General features: G+C 38.2%; 1 protein-coding gene across 1 annotated transcript in view; it reads left to right on the top strand.

The window, feature by feature from the left end:
- pard3aa (par-3 family cell polarity regulator alpha, a) overlaps window positions 1-15,364 on the top strand; it is a 348,067-nt gene extending 332,703 nt beyond the window's left edge. Inside the window, exons 22-23 of the mRNA XM_079487989.1 lie at window positions 7,623-7,767; window positions 13,670-15,364. Coding sequence (XP_079344115.1) covers window positions 7,623-7,767; window positions 13,670-14,063 — 539 coding nt within the window. The 3' untranslated portion in view covers window positions 14,064-15,364. The remainder of the gene's footprint in view (window positions 1-7,622; window positions 7,768-13,669) is intronic.

Here is a 15,364-nt window from a genome sequence, read left to right as displayed (position 1 = left end):
CAGCTTAGCATGAGGTTTGACCCTGACCCTCACCCTTTATCCTTCCCAGCATGCATTGGAGTATGGTTGCTTACACGCTAGAGAAAGTTCTGATGGAGCATTTGACGGATAGGAATGTTTCTTGAAATGACCTCACAGAATTGCCACTTGCTGGTTGGTTACAGGAAATAATCATTCTCACTAAAGAAGGAATAGATTGGATACAAATCTGTGTAGTTCGTGATGAGTCATCAAAGCTAACTTTGCATTGCAGTAAACTGGTTTTGGGCGCATGACGGAGCAAACCCTTATATTTCCTTCTGCATTCCAACATCACCATAGCTTAAATCATTAGACGTGTATCCGCAAATACTGTAAACCATTCATGTGTTTGCTTTATGGGCCAAAGGGTAATATAGTTATGATTCTTTTTATATAAATGTTTGTTCTATAAATTTGTGGATTGAAGTGCATTTGCTGTCAGCTTCATCGTCTTGTTTTACAAATGCATCTCAGTTTATTCGCCCTCAAACCCTGTTTGTGTTTGTTAGGTCTGCACTGAGGCGAATGTGTTTTAACACCGCGTCCTTGAAAGTCAGTGATTCATTAATGGTCAGGGGTTGGAGGCTGGACATTATTTTATCTTTATCAGCAAGTTAAAATAATACACACTGCTCAAGAGGCTGGGAACAGAGTTGCACATGTCAAAGGTCAAATAGCTGTGTATCTTTGCTGTGTAATGGGCCGAGCCAGACATGGCGGTCTTTCCTTTGACTTCCTGTTAAAGGCACTGAGGGGATTTTAAAAGATGACAGTCTAACTACCTCGAGGAATAGAACCATTTCCTAAATTAGAGGTCAGTTCTCTGACCCTGTCCTTTCTGCCACATATTTGGCCTCCAGTTTCCAGCCCGGTCTTGAGAGCAGCAGAGTAAAATAATAACAGCATCTTAGACACTTTATCAAAGTTTAATTACAAATGCTTTATGAAACTGTACTGGCTTAAAGTGTCTAATTTCTGTTCAGCTTAATTTAAAATGACCAGAAATTAATAATATCAATAATAATAATATTAACAAATAATGTTAATGTGAAAAACAATAAGATTAATACTAATACAAGGCTAATAATAATAATGTTGATACATTATATTAATATCAATAAGATTGAAAATAATAAAACAACAATCATATGAATCATAATAATAATAAAAAACCAATACAAATAATAACAAAATTATCGTTATTATTAATAATAAAGTAATAAATAATAATGATTACTACTTCTATAATTATTAACAGTTTTATATAGAAAGCAATATCATAACATTCTGTATGAGTTTAGTTTTTTATTTTGACATGTAATGCTTTTATTAATTGCTTTAGCAAGTGCCCCATTGAAAGACGAATATGTACTTAATGACTAACACACAGTTCACTTTTATGATCCAGTTATGACAACTGTATCGGTTCAAGAACACACACGACCCAAGTAAATTCCCATTATTCTGTTTGCAGCATGGATAAATGCCTAATAGCATCACATTGTTTCATTGCATTGTTTCTAGGTAAAAGCTCTTTTGTTTGTGCACTGCCGAACCAATGGAGTCAAGCTGGATGTCGCCTAATTGCCTGTGATAGTTTACATTGTTTAAAGACTAGAGAGGTTTTGCTGTAATAGAACACGCTCCCTCCCACACGCATCTCTGGTCTACTGTATTAACCGCTGATCAGTCGACCTCTTGGTTGGAAAGGCCTAGTTTCACATAACAAAACATGAAACCCAGGAATGCCTTTGATTTAGAGTCTTAATATAGGAGTCTGTGGTGTATATGTCAGGTTAGACCACTGTCGTGACTCATGCCCAGGGTTGTGCTAAAATACTTTCATTCTGTTCATCTTTGAAATGTGGGGCGATTGTTTAAAATTGCACAAGCTGAGCTTTCGTATGTCTTAGTTTGCGAGCCGCTGAGTTATTGACTAGTAATAAACAGTAATTAACGCACTTTATGTCAAACTAAAGCTGAGAGGTGTTTGTGCTAATGTGGCAGGGATACACGTTCTTGGCTACGTTGGTCAAACTGAAAACCAAAGATGTAATCAAATAAGTTTGACGAGGCCAAATGTTAGTTTCAAGGGATAGTTCACTCAAATCTGTCATCGTATACTGTACGTGCCCTCATGTTGTTGTCTTCTAGGAATGGTGACTGAGGATATCATGTAATATGTTTCTCTTTTATTGTATACAGCAGCCAATGGATGCAAATGTAAATGGTGACTTAGGCTGTCTGCCATACAACACACTCTTTAAAATGAAGATGCTAACCAATGTTCCTCATAGAGAAGCCATTTTTGGTTACCCAAAGAAGCATTTAGTCGAACATGAGCTCGAGTAAATGTTAAATATCATACTATATCTCATTGAAAACCACCGTCCTGAACTACAGAGATGTCATTGGGTTTGCGGCCGTGTTAAAAACGACTTCTCGAAAAACAGATCAGGTGGTCCAGGTGCTGCGTCCCATTAGAATCACACACTCTCCATCAAAGCGAATACAAACAGATTTGACGTTGAGTTACCGTCTGAGAGGTCCAGCCAGCGCTGTGGTCCTGTTGGCCTGTAGAAATAAACAGCCGTCGGTCGGAGCTGCGGGTTTGAGAGAATGATGGTTAAACAGTGTAAGAGAGCGCATGGGAGGCGTTTGTAGCCATAACAGTCTTGTTGATCCTGCTGTCGTAAGCTTGATATAATGGTGTTATAAAAGTGTCATAACATAATCACAGTCCTTGGAGAGCATTCATAAATTTGTTTGGGTGCACAGCTGTGATGTCACACCAAACGCCTTAAGACATGACATCTGAGGAGCCGTGGAACGTGTGTGTGAAATTCCCTTTAAGTTGAGAAAACAGTACAATGGAATTACAGTTTTAAGTTTAAGTACTACGGTAATGCCATGTTTCTAAGACTTGGTTATTTTTTATATAATAAATTAGCATCATGATAATATTTTATTTACATGATACATATTTTAATATGAACCATTTTTTGGACCTGAAACCATGAATATTGGATGCATAGCATGATAATTCAGAGTGTCATATAAATATCAATTTATATCATATCATCGACTTTTTTCCAGCCTAGTTACAGTCACTCAGCGTTTCTTTAGCAAGTTGTTAGTTATAGCTTAGATTATAAATACTGTATACCCGCACATCATTGTAAAGCGTCCCTCAACTAGAACAAAAAAATCTAAGTGGCACAAAACAATGATTGATTGCTTTTTTAATACGTTGCTTTGTGGCAAAACTTTACATCCAACGCCTTATGAAGAAAAATGTCTAAGTGCGCCCCAGATAAACACAGCGTGAATTCTGACAGCACATGGTGCACATTAGAAGCGTGATTAAGGTGCGTTCCCTGCGTTCATAATCCCCCCCAGGACTGAAGGAAAGCTGTTGTCAGGTTTTTCCACGCTGCCATCCCAGATAGCTGATAATCGCCCCGTGGCCAAAACCTGTCACAGACCTCCACCGGATAACAGACAATTAGACCTGTCTTGTTATTCCATCCTTGTATATCACACCCATCTCTTCTGCTGTGACTTTCAAAAGGGCTTTTCCAGGTGTTTGTTATAAAGAGCGTGTTTCTTGCCGTCCCGTCTACGCCGATAAAAATCAACCCTTTGTTAAGACGCTCGGAGGGAAGGACGTTTTATGCTGGTGCCTGGATCACACACAAGTATTTTCATTACGCCCGCATTAATGTGCTTTGCTTCTCTTTTACGAGAATCTCGGTGCTGCTGAGCGTTTAAGGAAGCCGTCCTGGTTTGAAAGAATGCCCCTGATTTCAGCATTCAGAGGAACTGATGTGTTTTTATTTTTCTATTTAAGCAGCCAAAGAATCCAGATATTATTTCCACCATGTAGGATAACTGTAGGAGAATTCATGTCCTCGCAAGTTCGACCCATCATGGCCGTTGGTCAGACAAGGTTATCTCTCGATGCTAAATCACCTCTGAGGAAACACACTGTAAGCTTAGGGATACTGAAGAATAGAACAGTAGCACATGATGATAAGCCAGCGGTGGGCAGATAAATCCACTGCAGGTCGAGATTATTGTGTCTCCTGTACAGACTGTGTGAATTGCCTCCCTACCATTATATATTCAAACTGTTCAGGAGATTTAGAGTCAGATGATGGAATTGAGATTATCTACGATGGACGAGAGAAATAAATGTTTAAAAAAACAATTGTAGTAGAGAGTCACTTCCCTCAAGTTCTTAGAGAGACCTTGGACCGTTTTAATGACCCCAAAACAGAGAGAAAGACTCGCAGCTTATAAACCCACTAAAATAAAAGGTTTAGTTTAAGGTTTAGAGGTTTGTTTTAGTCTGAAAATGGACTGTTCTTACTCTTAATGGCTTGGTGTAATAGTATATAAGATTTACCATCCTCTGTTTTAATTACACTTTTTTGTAATGGTTGTGTATGAGTTTCTTGAAGAAGTGGATCTCGACATCATACAGTCACGGGTGAACAGGTGTCAAGGATGGTGTAAAGATTATGGAAACCATGATCTGGAAACCACTTTTCTCCGCAACTATTACAAAACATAAAACCTGTCAATAATTGTTCAGGTAACACTGTACAGTACAAGGTTATTTAAGTTATTTAATTTTAACTCTGAATAATATTGGTCTAAATATTATTGGGAAAAACTTATTTCAGTTTATATCCGAGGCAACACTTAAATTTTAGTTTAAGGCACTAAAAGTATGATGATAACCAAACTACAAGAATAATACATTAATCTTATATATAGTAGCAACAAAAGCATACAACAAAATTAAAAGATACATTTTCAATATTATTTAAGGTCCAGTCAGTGAAATCTAGTGGCAAGGTTGCGAATTGCAACCAACGGCTCTCTCCACCCCTCCCTTTCGAAAGACTATGACGGATGACAGATCATGGCGAATTACATGCAAGAAGACCCGCAGTGTGTGTTGATAGAAATAGCTTATTCTAAGATAATAAAAACATAACACTTTATTGTGTAAGCTCTTTACACACCTCTGAACACATAGTTAAAACTCAGTTTCCGTGTTATGAATCAGCTGTAAAAGTTTTTTTTATAAATGTAGTTTAGGGGTGTGACGAGATTTCCGAGATGCTGGGCTCGAAATTGCGACCATTGTAGTGGCATATTCTCCCTAAATTGAACCTGTGCGACCTCAAAATATATTTGCGAGCATTTTTGTGAGTGCACATCCTGTTTTCATACTGGACAGAACACACTAATAACTGCACAAAGTATGTGCGTGCCGTGAGCATTGCCGTGACACCCACGGCATTTTTTGACAACCGTGGTGTACTTTCCCACCATTTTCTATGTAAACACGTGCTAGACTGATGGGTTTCAGCGTTTGTGCGCATCTGCAGAGCCTCGCGCATAAGCATTGTGTTTACGCCGGTTCGCGCAAGGCTGAACAGCAGCTGAGCTGACTCTACCACAAGTATAGCAATTGCAAGTTCACATTACATTCAGTCAAACCTCTTCAAAAATGGATCATCTGTCTCCTACTTGGGTGCAATGTAAACATTAAACATGATGTGTTTATGTGGTTTTAATTGTTTCTCCGAAGGCTATGAGGGTTCAGTCAGTGGAGGGAGGAGGATTGACACTGTGATATGATCGCCACCTCTGCTAACAGCACTAAGCAAAAGCATATATTGAAAACAACCACAGCTCTTTACTAAAATCTGCACCTGTTAAAACAACTGTTTGTGACAAAACATTTAGCAGATTTACATATCGTTTATTACTGCATAGTATAATTGATTCAAATAGAAGTTTAATGTGTCTCATAAAGTACAAGTTGATTTTATAATGCCTACATTTTTAGCATTTTGTGTTAAGTTGACTAAAAGAAAAAGTATCGTCTCGTTCCAGTCTCATCTCGTGAGATAAGTGTCTTGTCACACCCCTAAAAATAACTTCTTAATAACTCATTAAAACAAGCCTTAAGTTCCTAAATTCCTCTTGTTTTTCTTATATTCCTTCTCTCTTTTCCCTCCTTCTGTTTTTCTGTCGCTTTGGCAGCTACATTTTATATTTCCCTCTCATCGTGCACTCACCCGGTCAAGTGCATCATCTTAAAATGAAATCCATATGTCGGAGTGTATAGGGCAGTAAACATTGTTGCACATGGAGGTAAAGAATGTGTGTGCACCTCCAGCCCGACCCGTCTTTGATATTAAAAGCTCATGGGTCACGCCGCGCAGTAATTGTAACGATTATCTGTGATTTGGAGGTCTGGAACCGTTGGGCTACCTCCACTCTGTGTCCAGCTGTAGAATTACTACAAACATGATTTCATAATTATATATGTCTCCACACACTGTTTGATCAGGTGGATTTGTATAGTCGTTTTCTCTGGCATTTGCTATCTACATTTCTATGCAACTAGCATAAAATTACAGTCCGTTCGTTTTTAAGGCCTGATTGGGTGGCGAGATTTTGTCTCAACCAATGGAGTGGGTTTAGAGTGGTACAACGTGCTTTTGAGTGCAAAAATATTGAATCTGTCTGAATGTTTTTTATTTCTTAAGTGTTTAATGCAATTATACACAGTAAATAGTTCATCATTTGCTTACGTCCAGGTGGGTACGGATCGGTATACATTTATTTGTTGTGCTGAACACAAATGAAGATATTTTAGTGAGAGTTTTTAACTATTAGCTGTTTTGGGTCACCATTGACTCCCACAGTAGGACAAAACACTACAAGAAGAGTCAATAATTCCTTTTAAGACAAATTCCTTTTGTAGAATATCAGTTAGTACTGCAAAAAACAAACTTCACCTGTAAAACAGGATTAAGCATTTAAGAAAGGAGTCAGAATCGCACGTAACTACAGTGTGTACATGGTTCTCTCTCTTAACTGCACACACCTGGTTTTTGTTTGTGGCAGTTTCTTCCCAAACCCAAATCTCATTAAAACATCTCTTCTCTGTGAATAATTACCTCATTGTTGCTTCTGGCTCGCAATAAAATCATTTCCTCTTTTCGGTTCTTGGCTTAATATGTTACTAGCTTGCAATTTGTGTGGCCTTTAAGTATTAAAATGCGTCTCTGTGGATATTTAGCCTTTTCTTCATCACAGGTAAAACTGCCCAATTCTGTTTTTAACATAAACCAGGAGGTTTTTTTTCTTTCATTTTGTGAATTAAAGGAGTGTTTTTGCAGAGGTTGCTTGTTTGTCACACAGGAGATTGTGTTCAGGCTTGGTAGTCACGTATCTCATTAGCACATCTTGCGTTTGGTGAAGAATCGGTTATGATCAAGTCTCCCTTAACAATTATGAGAGCCCAACCTCACCACGAAATTTGAAAGGATGCTGTGCTTGTTAAATATTTTACACTTGTGAATGCAGAAAACACAACACCTGCTTAAAATTCGATAGGAATCCTGTCACTTACGAATAAGCAGAAAACCCTCAGTGATTTTGGTTGATAGTGCCTTAATGTAATTTCTGTCTCTGAAAACGTTAAGAGCTTCTGTCTTCTCTGAACAAAAATATATTTGATCGTGTATTTTCATTGTTTGGGAGAACTACCCCTTTATAATTGTGAATTACAGACGGTTTGTGTGTATTTATGTTTCAGGCCAGTGCAGGGTCTTACACACCAACTGGACGCCACTCGGTTTCTGTGGAGACCCAAGTGCAGAGACAGAGAGAGGACTCCTTCACTCAAGCCCAGAGGCAATACAATTCCTTACCACGGTAAGTGAAGCCACAATTTATACACAAACTACTGAAAGACAAGCACACAATATATCGGATTACCTTATGTTTCCCAAACAATCTGTCCTTTATAATATACATTTAACTTATGCATTTGAATATATGTGAAGAGTTTGGAATGGGAAAAAATGAGGAAAAAAACGTTTTTTAATCGTGCATTCCGATTAATGTCAATCAAACTGCAGTTAGGTTTATTTTTATTAAAGCCATCATTCCAAAAATACAGCTGACTAACACGATAAAAACATTGTCTAATTCTAATGAAGCCAGTTCTAATTTAACACAATTATTGTGCATTGTACACATCTACTGTCTCCAAAGTCTTTGGGAACCAAAGTACCGATACAATTATGTCTTGAAAAGGGTTTTAAACATATAGTCTGTAAATATCACAGTACCATGTTATTAAATTTAAAACTATTACTGTAGCATTGTATTCGCAGATTATCAGCCACGGTGTGAGAAAAAAAAAAAGAGTACAAAGAGACCGTTACAAAATTTTTTTCTGGTTTTCTGAATTTACTATTTATAGGTATGTGGTTGGGTATGTTTCATTCTGTGAACTGCTAACAATATTTGATCAAGATTTCAAATAAAAATATTGTTACCATTTGCATTTATTTGCAAAAAATAAAAACTGGAGATGCAGGTGAAAATAGCAGAAAAGATGCTCTGCATTTTCATGAGTTCATACTCACCTTTAAGCAATACAATACTAATATTTCTACATGTACAACCAGGATTTTTTTGACAGTCTTCACGTGTCTTGTCCTGCTGTTGGATGTTTTTGTTGTAATTCAGCAGAGGCTGGACTGGAATGAACACAATACACATAGAAATGCTGCATTGCATGACGATTTTGAACGGTCTCTCAATAACAATACATTAATAAATCAATGCAAATTATGATCACAAATCAAAGCAGGTTCGTATTCATGTCTCGCACCTGACCTCAGTGGCATTTCTCAGCGGAAGTCAGCCTTTTGTTATGTGCTTGGTGCCGTTTTAGCTCTAAGCCTTCAAGAACAGCAACAAGGTCTGGCTTCATGCTCATAGGATTAAGAGAATGTGCCCCTCCTAAACTTAATAAAGATCAGCCCGTGAACCTGTTTGTTGAGGGAAGTTTATCTTGGCAACCACAGTCTATAGGGCTCCCCTATTTTCTCTGGCCGGATATCGGTCCCATCCCTCATCTGTTTTCATCTTCTCTCTTCACTCTTTTTTTTTCTTCCCCTCCCCTTTGCATATTTGTCATAAATGTCAATAAAGCTTAGAATCTCGCCCGCGGGCTGCGTTTGATATCAGTGTTTCTACTTGCAGGCATTGGTATCTTCTTAATCTGCCTTATAGTTCATGCAAAGCATCCAGGCAATAGACAGCAGAAGGAAAGCTCCAAGTGTATCCAGAGCTCGAGCTTTACATACTTAACTGAAGGGGGAAAAGCCTGCAGGCGCTGCTGATAAAGTTCGACTCACTATTTACACCACAGCAGAAAACTACAAACAACTTATAGCTGCCTCTGTGACGACAGAGGTGTTGTGGGTGGTGTATGTGTGGTTGCTAGGGTCTTCTAGGAGGTTGGTTTCACAGAGCTTATCTTTATATCGTCCCCTTGGAATTACAAGACCAGTAGATCGATTGCTTTGTTCCGAAACTGAGGGTTAAATTTCTACAATGTTACGATTTCATCTTTGTACGGTTCGCATTCACAAGGCAATATTTCCAGACTGACCTAACTTTGTTAATACAATAGGTATTAGTGTACTAGTGCACCTGTTGTATTATTGCTCTTTGTATGACATATCGCTTATTGCTCCCTGAAGTCTTTGTAAGTCGCTTTGGATAAAACCGTCTGCTACTCTTTCACTGTATATGATGAAATCGTTTACAAATTAAATATACATTTTAGCGTAATGATATATATAATAATTTATAGTAACTATATGACTATTATCTTGACTATTAAACTAGTAACTTTATATTAGCACCTATTGTACTATTGCTCTTTGTATGACATATCGCTTATTGCTCCCCGAACTCTTTGTAAGTCGCTTTGTATAAAAGCATCTGCTAAATGACTATATGTAAATGTATCTTAAGATGAAACATACATTTTGTCTTAACTATATATATAAAGAGTTTGGTTCCAAAAATCTAAAATCATGTTTTTGTTATGTATGTATCTTTTGTTATAAAGGTTTAAATCAAAACAAACTAACTGCAGTTTGATTGATATTAATGGAAATGCTTTATAAAAAAAAACATGATTTTTGAACATTTTCATTTTGGAACCAAACTCTTGAGAGAGAGAGAGAGAGAGAGAGAGAGAGAGAGAGAGAGAGAGAGAGAGATTAGAGATTAAGAGCGGCCAGAGCGGGATGCCACTGCTGCACCCAATATTTTTCATTAAAATACACACATTTCGAACCTTAAAGTTTCATAAGAGAAGCAGTTCACACATCAAAACACCCCATCACACATGAACAACTAAAAACATTTAAATTATAAAAAATTTCTATTAAGCAAAAACTATTCAAAAATATATTATTTGTTTATTCTTATATTGTTGTATACATTTCATTCACTTTTAAATTTTAGTTAGTTTTGTTGTTTATTTCCGGTTAATAATCTGTAATTTTAGTGCCTCATGTTAAAGGCTATATTTCTAATATTGTATTTGATTTCAATAAAAAAAATGTTTTAGTAAACTATATTGACCTTGACCGTTTAATTATTAGATCAGTATTGAATACTATCAATACTATTGATAGATACAGAAAGGTGTCACTGTCAAGAGTATCAGGTTGTATTCTGCAGGTATTGTGACAGTATTTATTGAACATGAAGGTGTGTGTGTGGTCTTACCTACATACGTCTGAATCATGTTTTGATTGGTTGTAACCAGGATATATACAATTACAGAATGAGTCCCCCCTCGAGCAAAGCCCAAACACACTTCACAAGGTCCAAAATCCCAATTCTTCTATTTTTCTCCCTCACTCGTGCGATTCTTCCCAAGACGGCAGAGGAATTCTGTGGGTCGATAGAGAGGTTGACATTCACGACTCCACGGGACGTGAACATAATGACAGCAAATCAATGCGACCAATCAGCTTCCATTATTTCTCCCTGCCTTAAGCACTATCAGTGTTTCTGTCTATATCGGGCGCACTTCAGACGAAAACACCGACTGGGTTTCCGAGGAAACTCTCGACAAGCTCTGACGCTTTCCCCAGGGAACCTCCGCTCGACCCGCGGCCCTTTGATGCGCATTCCCCTCATAATCTCATAGCACTGGTCAAGCCTATGTGAAATAACCCCTGGATGCGTCAGACGGGCGCGCTCATTAGCGGTGTAAAGTCTTAGCAGATTCCACCCCTTAGATGGGCTCCACCAATCACAGCGCAGCTTGAATTGATCAACAGGCACATGGATTATAAAGCAGCTTTATAGGGATACGACTATGTGTTTACCCTATGGGTTCAGATTTAGCACTTGGCTAATGAAGGGATTCTGGTTTGGGAGGTGGATTAGAGGAGCAAAGAATAAGTCAGATAAGCCAAGTGAACGCTGATTAGAAGTAATGGAAGTCATGTGAAACGGGCCGCAGCTTCACGCAACAGCTGCAAGTTACAATGCGACACATGCACGAGGGCGCACAGAGATAAGATGATGATCCCACATTCCATCGTCTCGTTCTGCTTGCTGTTAACAAATAGAAAACATTACTCAAGGTGTTGAGATAATATTGTTCTGCGTGTATGTGCGTTATCCTTTTGATAAACCGTGATGCACAACAGCTGTGTTTTAGATAGTCAGGCACCGTGAAACCGCTTCTCAGCAAATACTTATTTTTGGTTCTCTGCCCTTCCTGTGTTGTGATGTGACAAATTTAGTCATTTTCTTCACAAATAAAAAGCGTATTTGCACTGTTTTAGGACCCAGTATGTTCTATGACTGTTGAATTACTGTAAATACACAGTTCAGAAACAGTCACTGTACATTTGTTATTAATCTATACATAATAAACCATGTCTATTTCAAATAGCCCTGAAATTAAAATATGATTTCACACGAAGATTATCCCAAAATTATTTATTATACATTTATACTTGTAATGTATTTATGAAATAGTCAGTCCACTTCCGAAGCTTCAGATGTCCAAATTCGCTGTTTTTCAGGAAATAAAAAAACACTGTACTTTTTAAATAATTAAATACTGCGTTGTCAAGCGCGTTTTTATTGGCTCGGTTTTTACAAATGACTAATAATCGTGATTCATGACAAAAAAAAAAATGCATAGATACAAAGTGTTGGAGGGACAGCCATGATATTTGCTGTATGTCGTTGAAGTCACAGTCTGTTAAGTCGTACTTAAGATACTGTTTGCAAGTTTATTTTTTAAATGTCGCCGTAGTCACGACCGTACAGTAAGATTGAGGAAGAAAAGTACAATATTCCCCACACGAACACATTTTTGGCGTGTACGTGCGTGAGAAGTGCCATGTGTTTTTGCTCATGTGGTCTTATCTCATCTCGGCTCACACGTCTATTTTCACTACTGATACAAAAGCAGAACAATATACCTCAATCCACAGATCCCAGAGAGCTCCATCCAATTTTCACTTTGAAGTACTTCGGAAAAACAGGTTCATAGCCTTTTGACTTTAAATGTTACGCCTTAGGCGGGAATGAACATAATATGTATTCATTTCCAAACCCCACTGACTGTAACCTTTATATTCGGATACACAAAATACACTTGCCAAGGAAGGAATCGCAATTATAATTGCTCATACTTAGCATTAGGCATTTGTTCCAAATCATTTCCCCCAAGTATTCAAGCTTGTTACATAACTTGTCTCATGCCGTTTGTGCTACAAACAGAAATGAGCAACCGCCTTAGCAACTGTATTGCAATGCCCCGGCAACCACCCGTAACAAACAACTATTAAGAGAACCGCTCACCTTTACTCCGATAAATGGTTATGAAAGAATGGATATACAAAAATATTAGGAGTTTTTTCTTCAAAAATCAGCACCATTGAATTCTGAAGGATTCCAGGAAGCTGGTGTGTCTACCTTTGAAAGCACTCAAAGCATTCCTGCTCTCTCGTGTGTGAGGACATGTGTGGAATCCCCACATAAGCACACACAAACACAGTTTTTTGCACATAGGCTTTTAAGCGTGCAAGGCCACGAGGTGCATGTCGGGCTTCATTTAGGTGTGAGCCACAGGGATGTGGCATGTTAGCTACTACACATTCCCAACTTAATGGCCCTTAATAACGGTTCAAAGTAAAGATGCTTTCAATACACATCCTCACAATGACTGACGCTTCCCCCATTTTTAGAGGTTCTAACCCCAGAGGTCTGTCAAGTGGTTACATGGTTGAATGGCTGATATGGGTGGACATTGAATCTGTCATTATCATCCAAGTATTCGTGGACCTCAAAAACATAAGATAATCTTTCTTCTTTCATGTGTTGTGTGCGGATTTTAGTGTGTTGTTATGGTGTTCTGAGCTGTTGCTAGGTAGGTTCCTCTGGCCTAATTCAAAAGGCACAAACCCAAGTCTATCAAATGATCATATTATGAATTTCATCCGCCAACAAACCAAAAACAATGCTAGTTTAGATTCTTTCATCATTTACAAAACCTTATGTCTGTGCAATCTTGTGTGACTTTTCTGAAGAACACAACTGAAGAAATTTTGAAGAATGTTGGTAACCAAACAACATCGTTCCCATTGACTTTCACTGTATGGCGACGAAACCACCGAAACATTGCAAAATATAAGGCTCTAGTAAAAATGGCACAAAATGAAGTTCAATATTTGCTATCGTTTGTTGAATTGACCCGTCTCTTTGTTCCTCGCAGACAACCTCGTAAAAACCCCAGCACAGTGTCTCATGACTCGTGGGATAAAGTCTACCCTCCTGGCGAGGTCTTTCAGACCGCCAAAGAAAACCCACGCTACTCCAGTTACCAGGGATCCCGCAATACCAACGGCTACCTAGGCGCCGTCTCCACGGGCATGAACGCTCGTGTACTCCTGGAGACCCAAGAGCTCTTGAGACAGGAGCAGAGACGAAAGGAGCAGGAGGCGAAAACCAAGCTCTCCACTATGCTGGAGACACCAAGCCAGCCTCAGACCTCTGCTCCCACCACACCCAAAGGACCGTATCGACAAGATGTGCCCCCGTCGCCCACTCAACTCGCCCGGCTCAACCGCATACAGACCCCTGAGAAGGGCCATCCTTTCTACTCCTGAGACAAGAGATCCAAGAAAGACAAACTGTATCACAGCAATAATGTGTGTGGAGGGAGACAAAGCTGACTAGCTAGAGGATTCTGGGTAATTGGTTGTCATTTTTTAACCCTTGTTCTTGTTGTTTTTCCAACGTTTATATGAATTGAAATGTGTACACACTGAAGATCTTTGTCTGCCATTCATCTCCAGTCCTCGCCTTTGACAGGTGTATGCGTTTGGTCTTGAATACATTGACGTTATGACACTTGGTGGGGCACATGACAGCCCGCCTGAGGCTTTGATTCATGACTGTTCCCACAGTATTGTGACCTACATATCATGGGTTTTAGCGAGTATGCATGCTATGAGCATGCAACCTGTCAAGAGCCGTTCATAGTTCACTCCAAAAATAGCACACACCATACTGTTCAGGAGTTTTGAAACAATTAACTGTGAAATGTTTCTCGTGATCTTAAACATTATTTCGGCTAAAGGTGTACGCTTACTGTAAATGTTTGAAATTACGTTTGTAGACAAAGATGTAATTGTGCCAACATGAATGAAAGTTATTCACTTTTCATTCTTTTGAAAAGGATGGGTTAGACCGTATAATAAAGAAAAACAGCCAATAAGAGCCCATAATGGATGGAAATTCCTTAAATATTGTTTAAATAAAGCTTCTCAGATGTGAGTATGAATAAAAAATTTATGTATTTTTTTATTATATTTATAGTGATTTTTCACCTTTTATGGGACAGGACAGTATAGAGCTGAGAAGAAATTGTTGGGTAGGGATGGGGAAGCGGGTTCGGCAAAAGACTGGAATTGAGAAGGGAATTGAACTCGGGCCGTCGTGAGCGCATTGACCCGAACCACAGGTCAGGTTACATAATTATAACTATAAAAATTATGCCAACAGACAACATCATTTCTATAGTTACAATTGTGTTATTCTAGTTCTGTTGTGTTTTTATTAATACGTTATTCTAAAATGTGGTAACACTAAGAATTACGAATAAAAAAATAAGTGTTTCAAAACTTTTGAACAGTAAAATGACTGACTTAAGTGACATTTCACTTGTGAGGTCTTCAATTATCGCCTTTTTCAGTTACAATTTACATCATTTTCAGGTTACTGTTACAGTAAATATTACTGGTGGGTCTCCAGGAGTACACAGTAAATATTACCCTAAGTCTTATTGTTTACTTTTTTCAAATAAGATGAGCATAAATTAACAGGCACTACAACAGATACTACCACTATGTATAACTACTTTATAGTTTGAATGATATACTTTATCATTTTTGTTTCAAAGTACCGT

The sequence above is a fragment of the Barbatula barbatula genome (assembly GCF_947034865.1).
Source record: "Barbatula barbatula genome assembly, chromosome: 23".
NCBI classification, from domain to species: domain Eukaryota; kingdom Metazoa; phylum Chordata; class Actinopteri; order Cypriniformes; family Nemacheilidae; genus Barbatula; species Barbatula barbatula.
The sequence above is the reverse complement of the archived record's forward strand: the minus strand, read 5'-3'. Positions and strand labels throughout refer to the sequence as shown.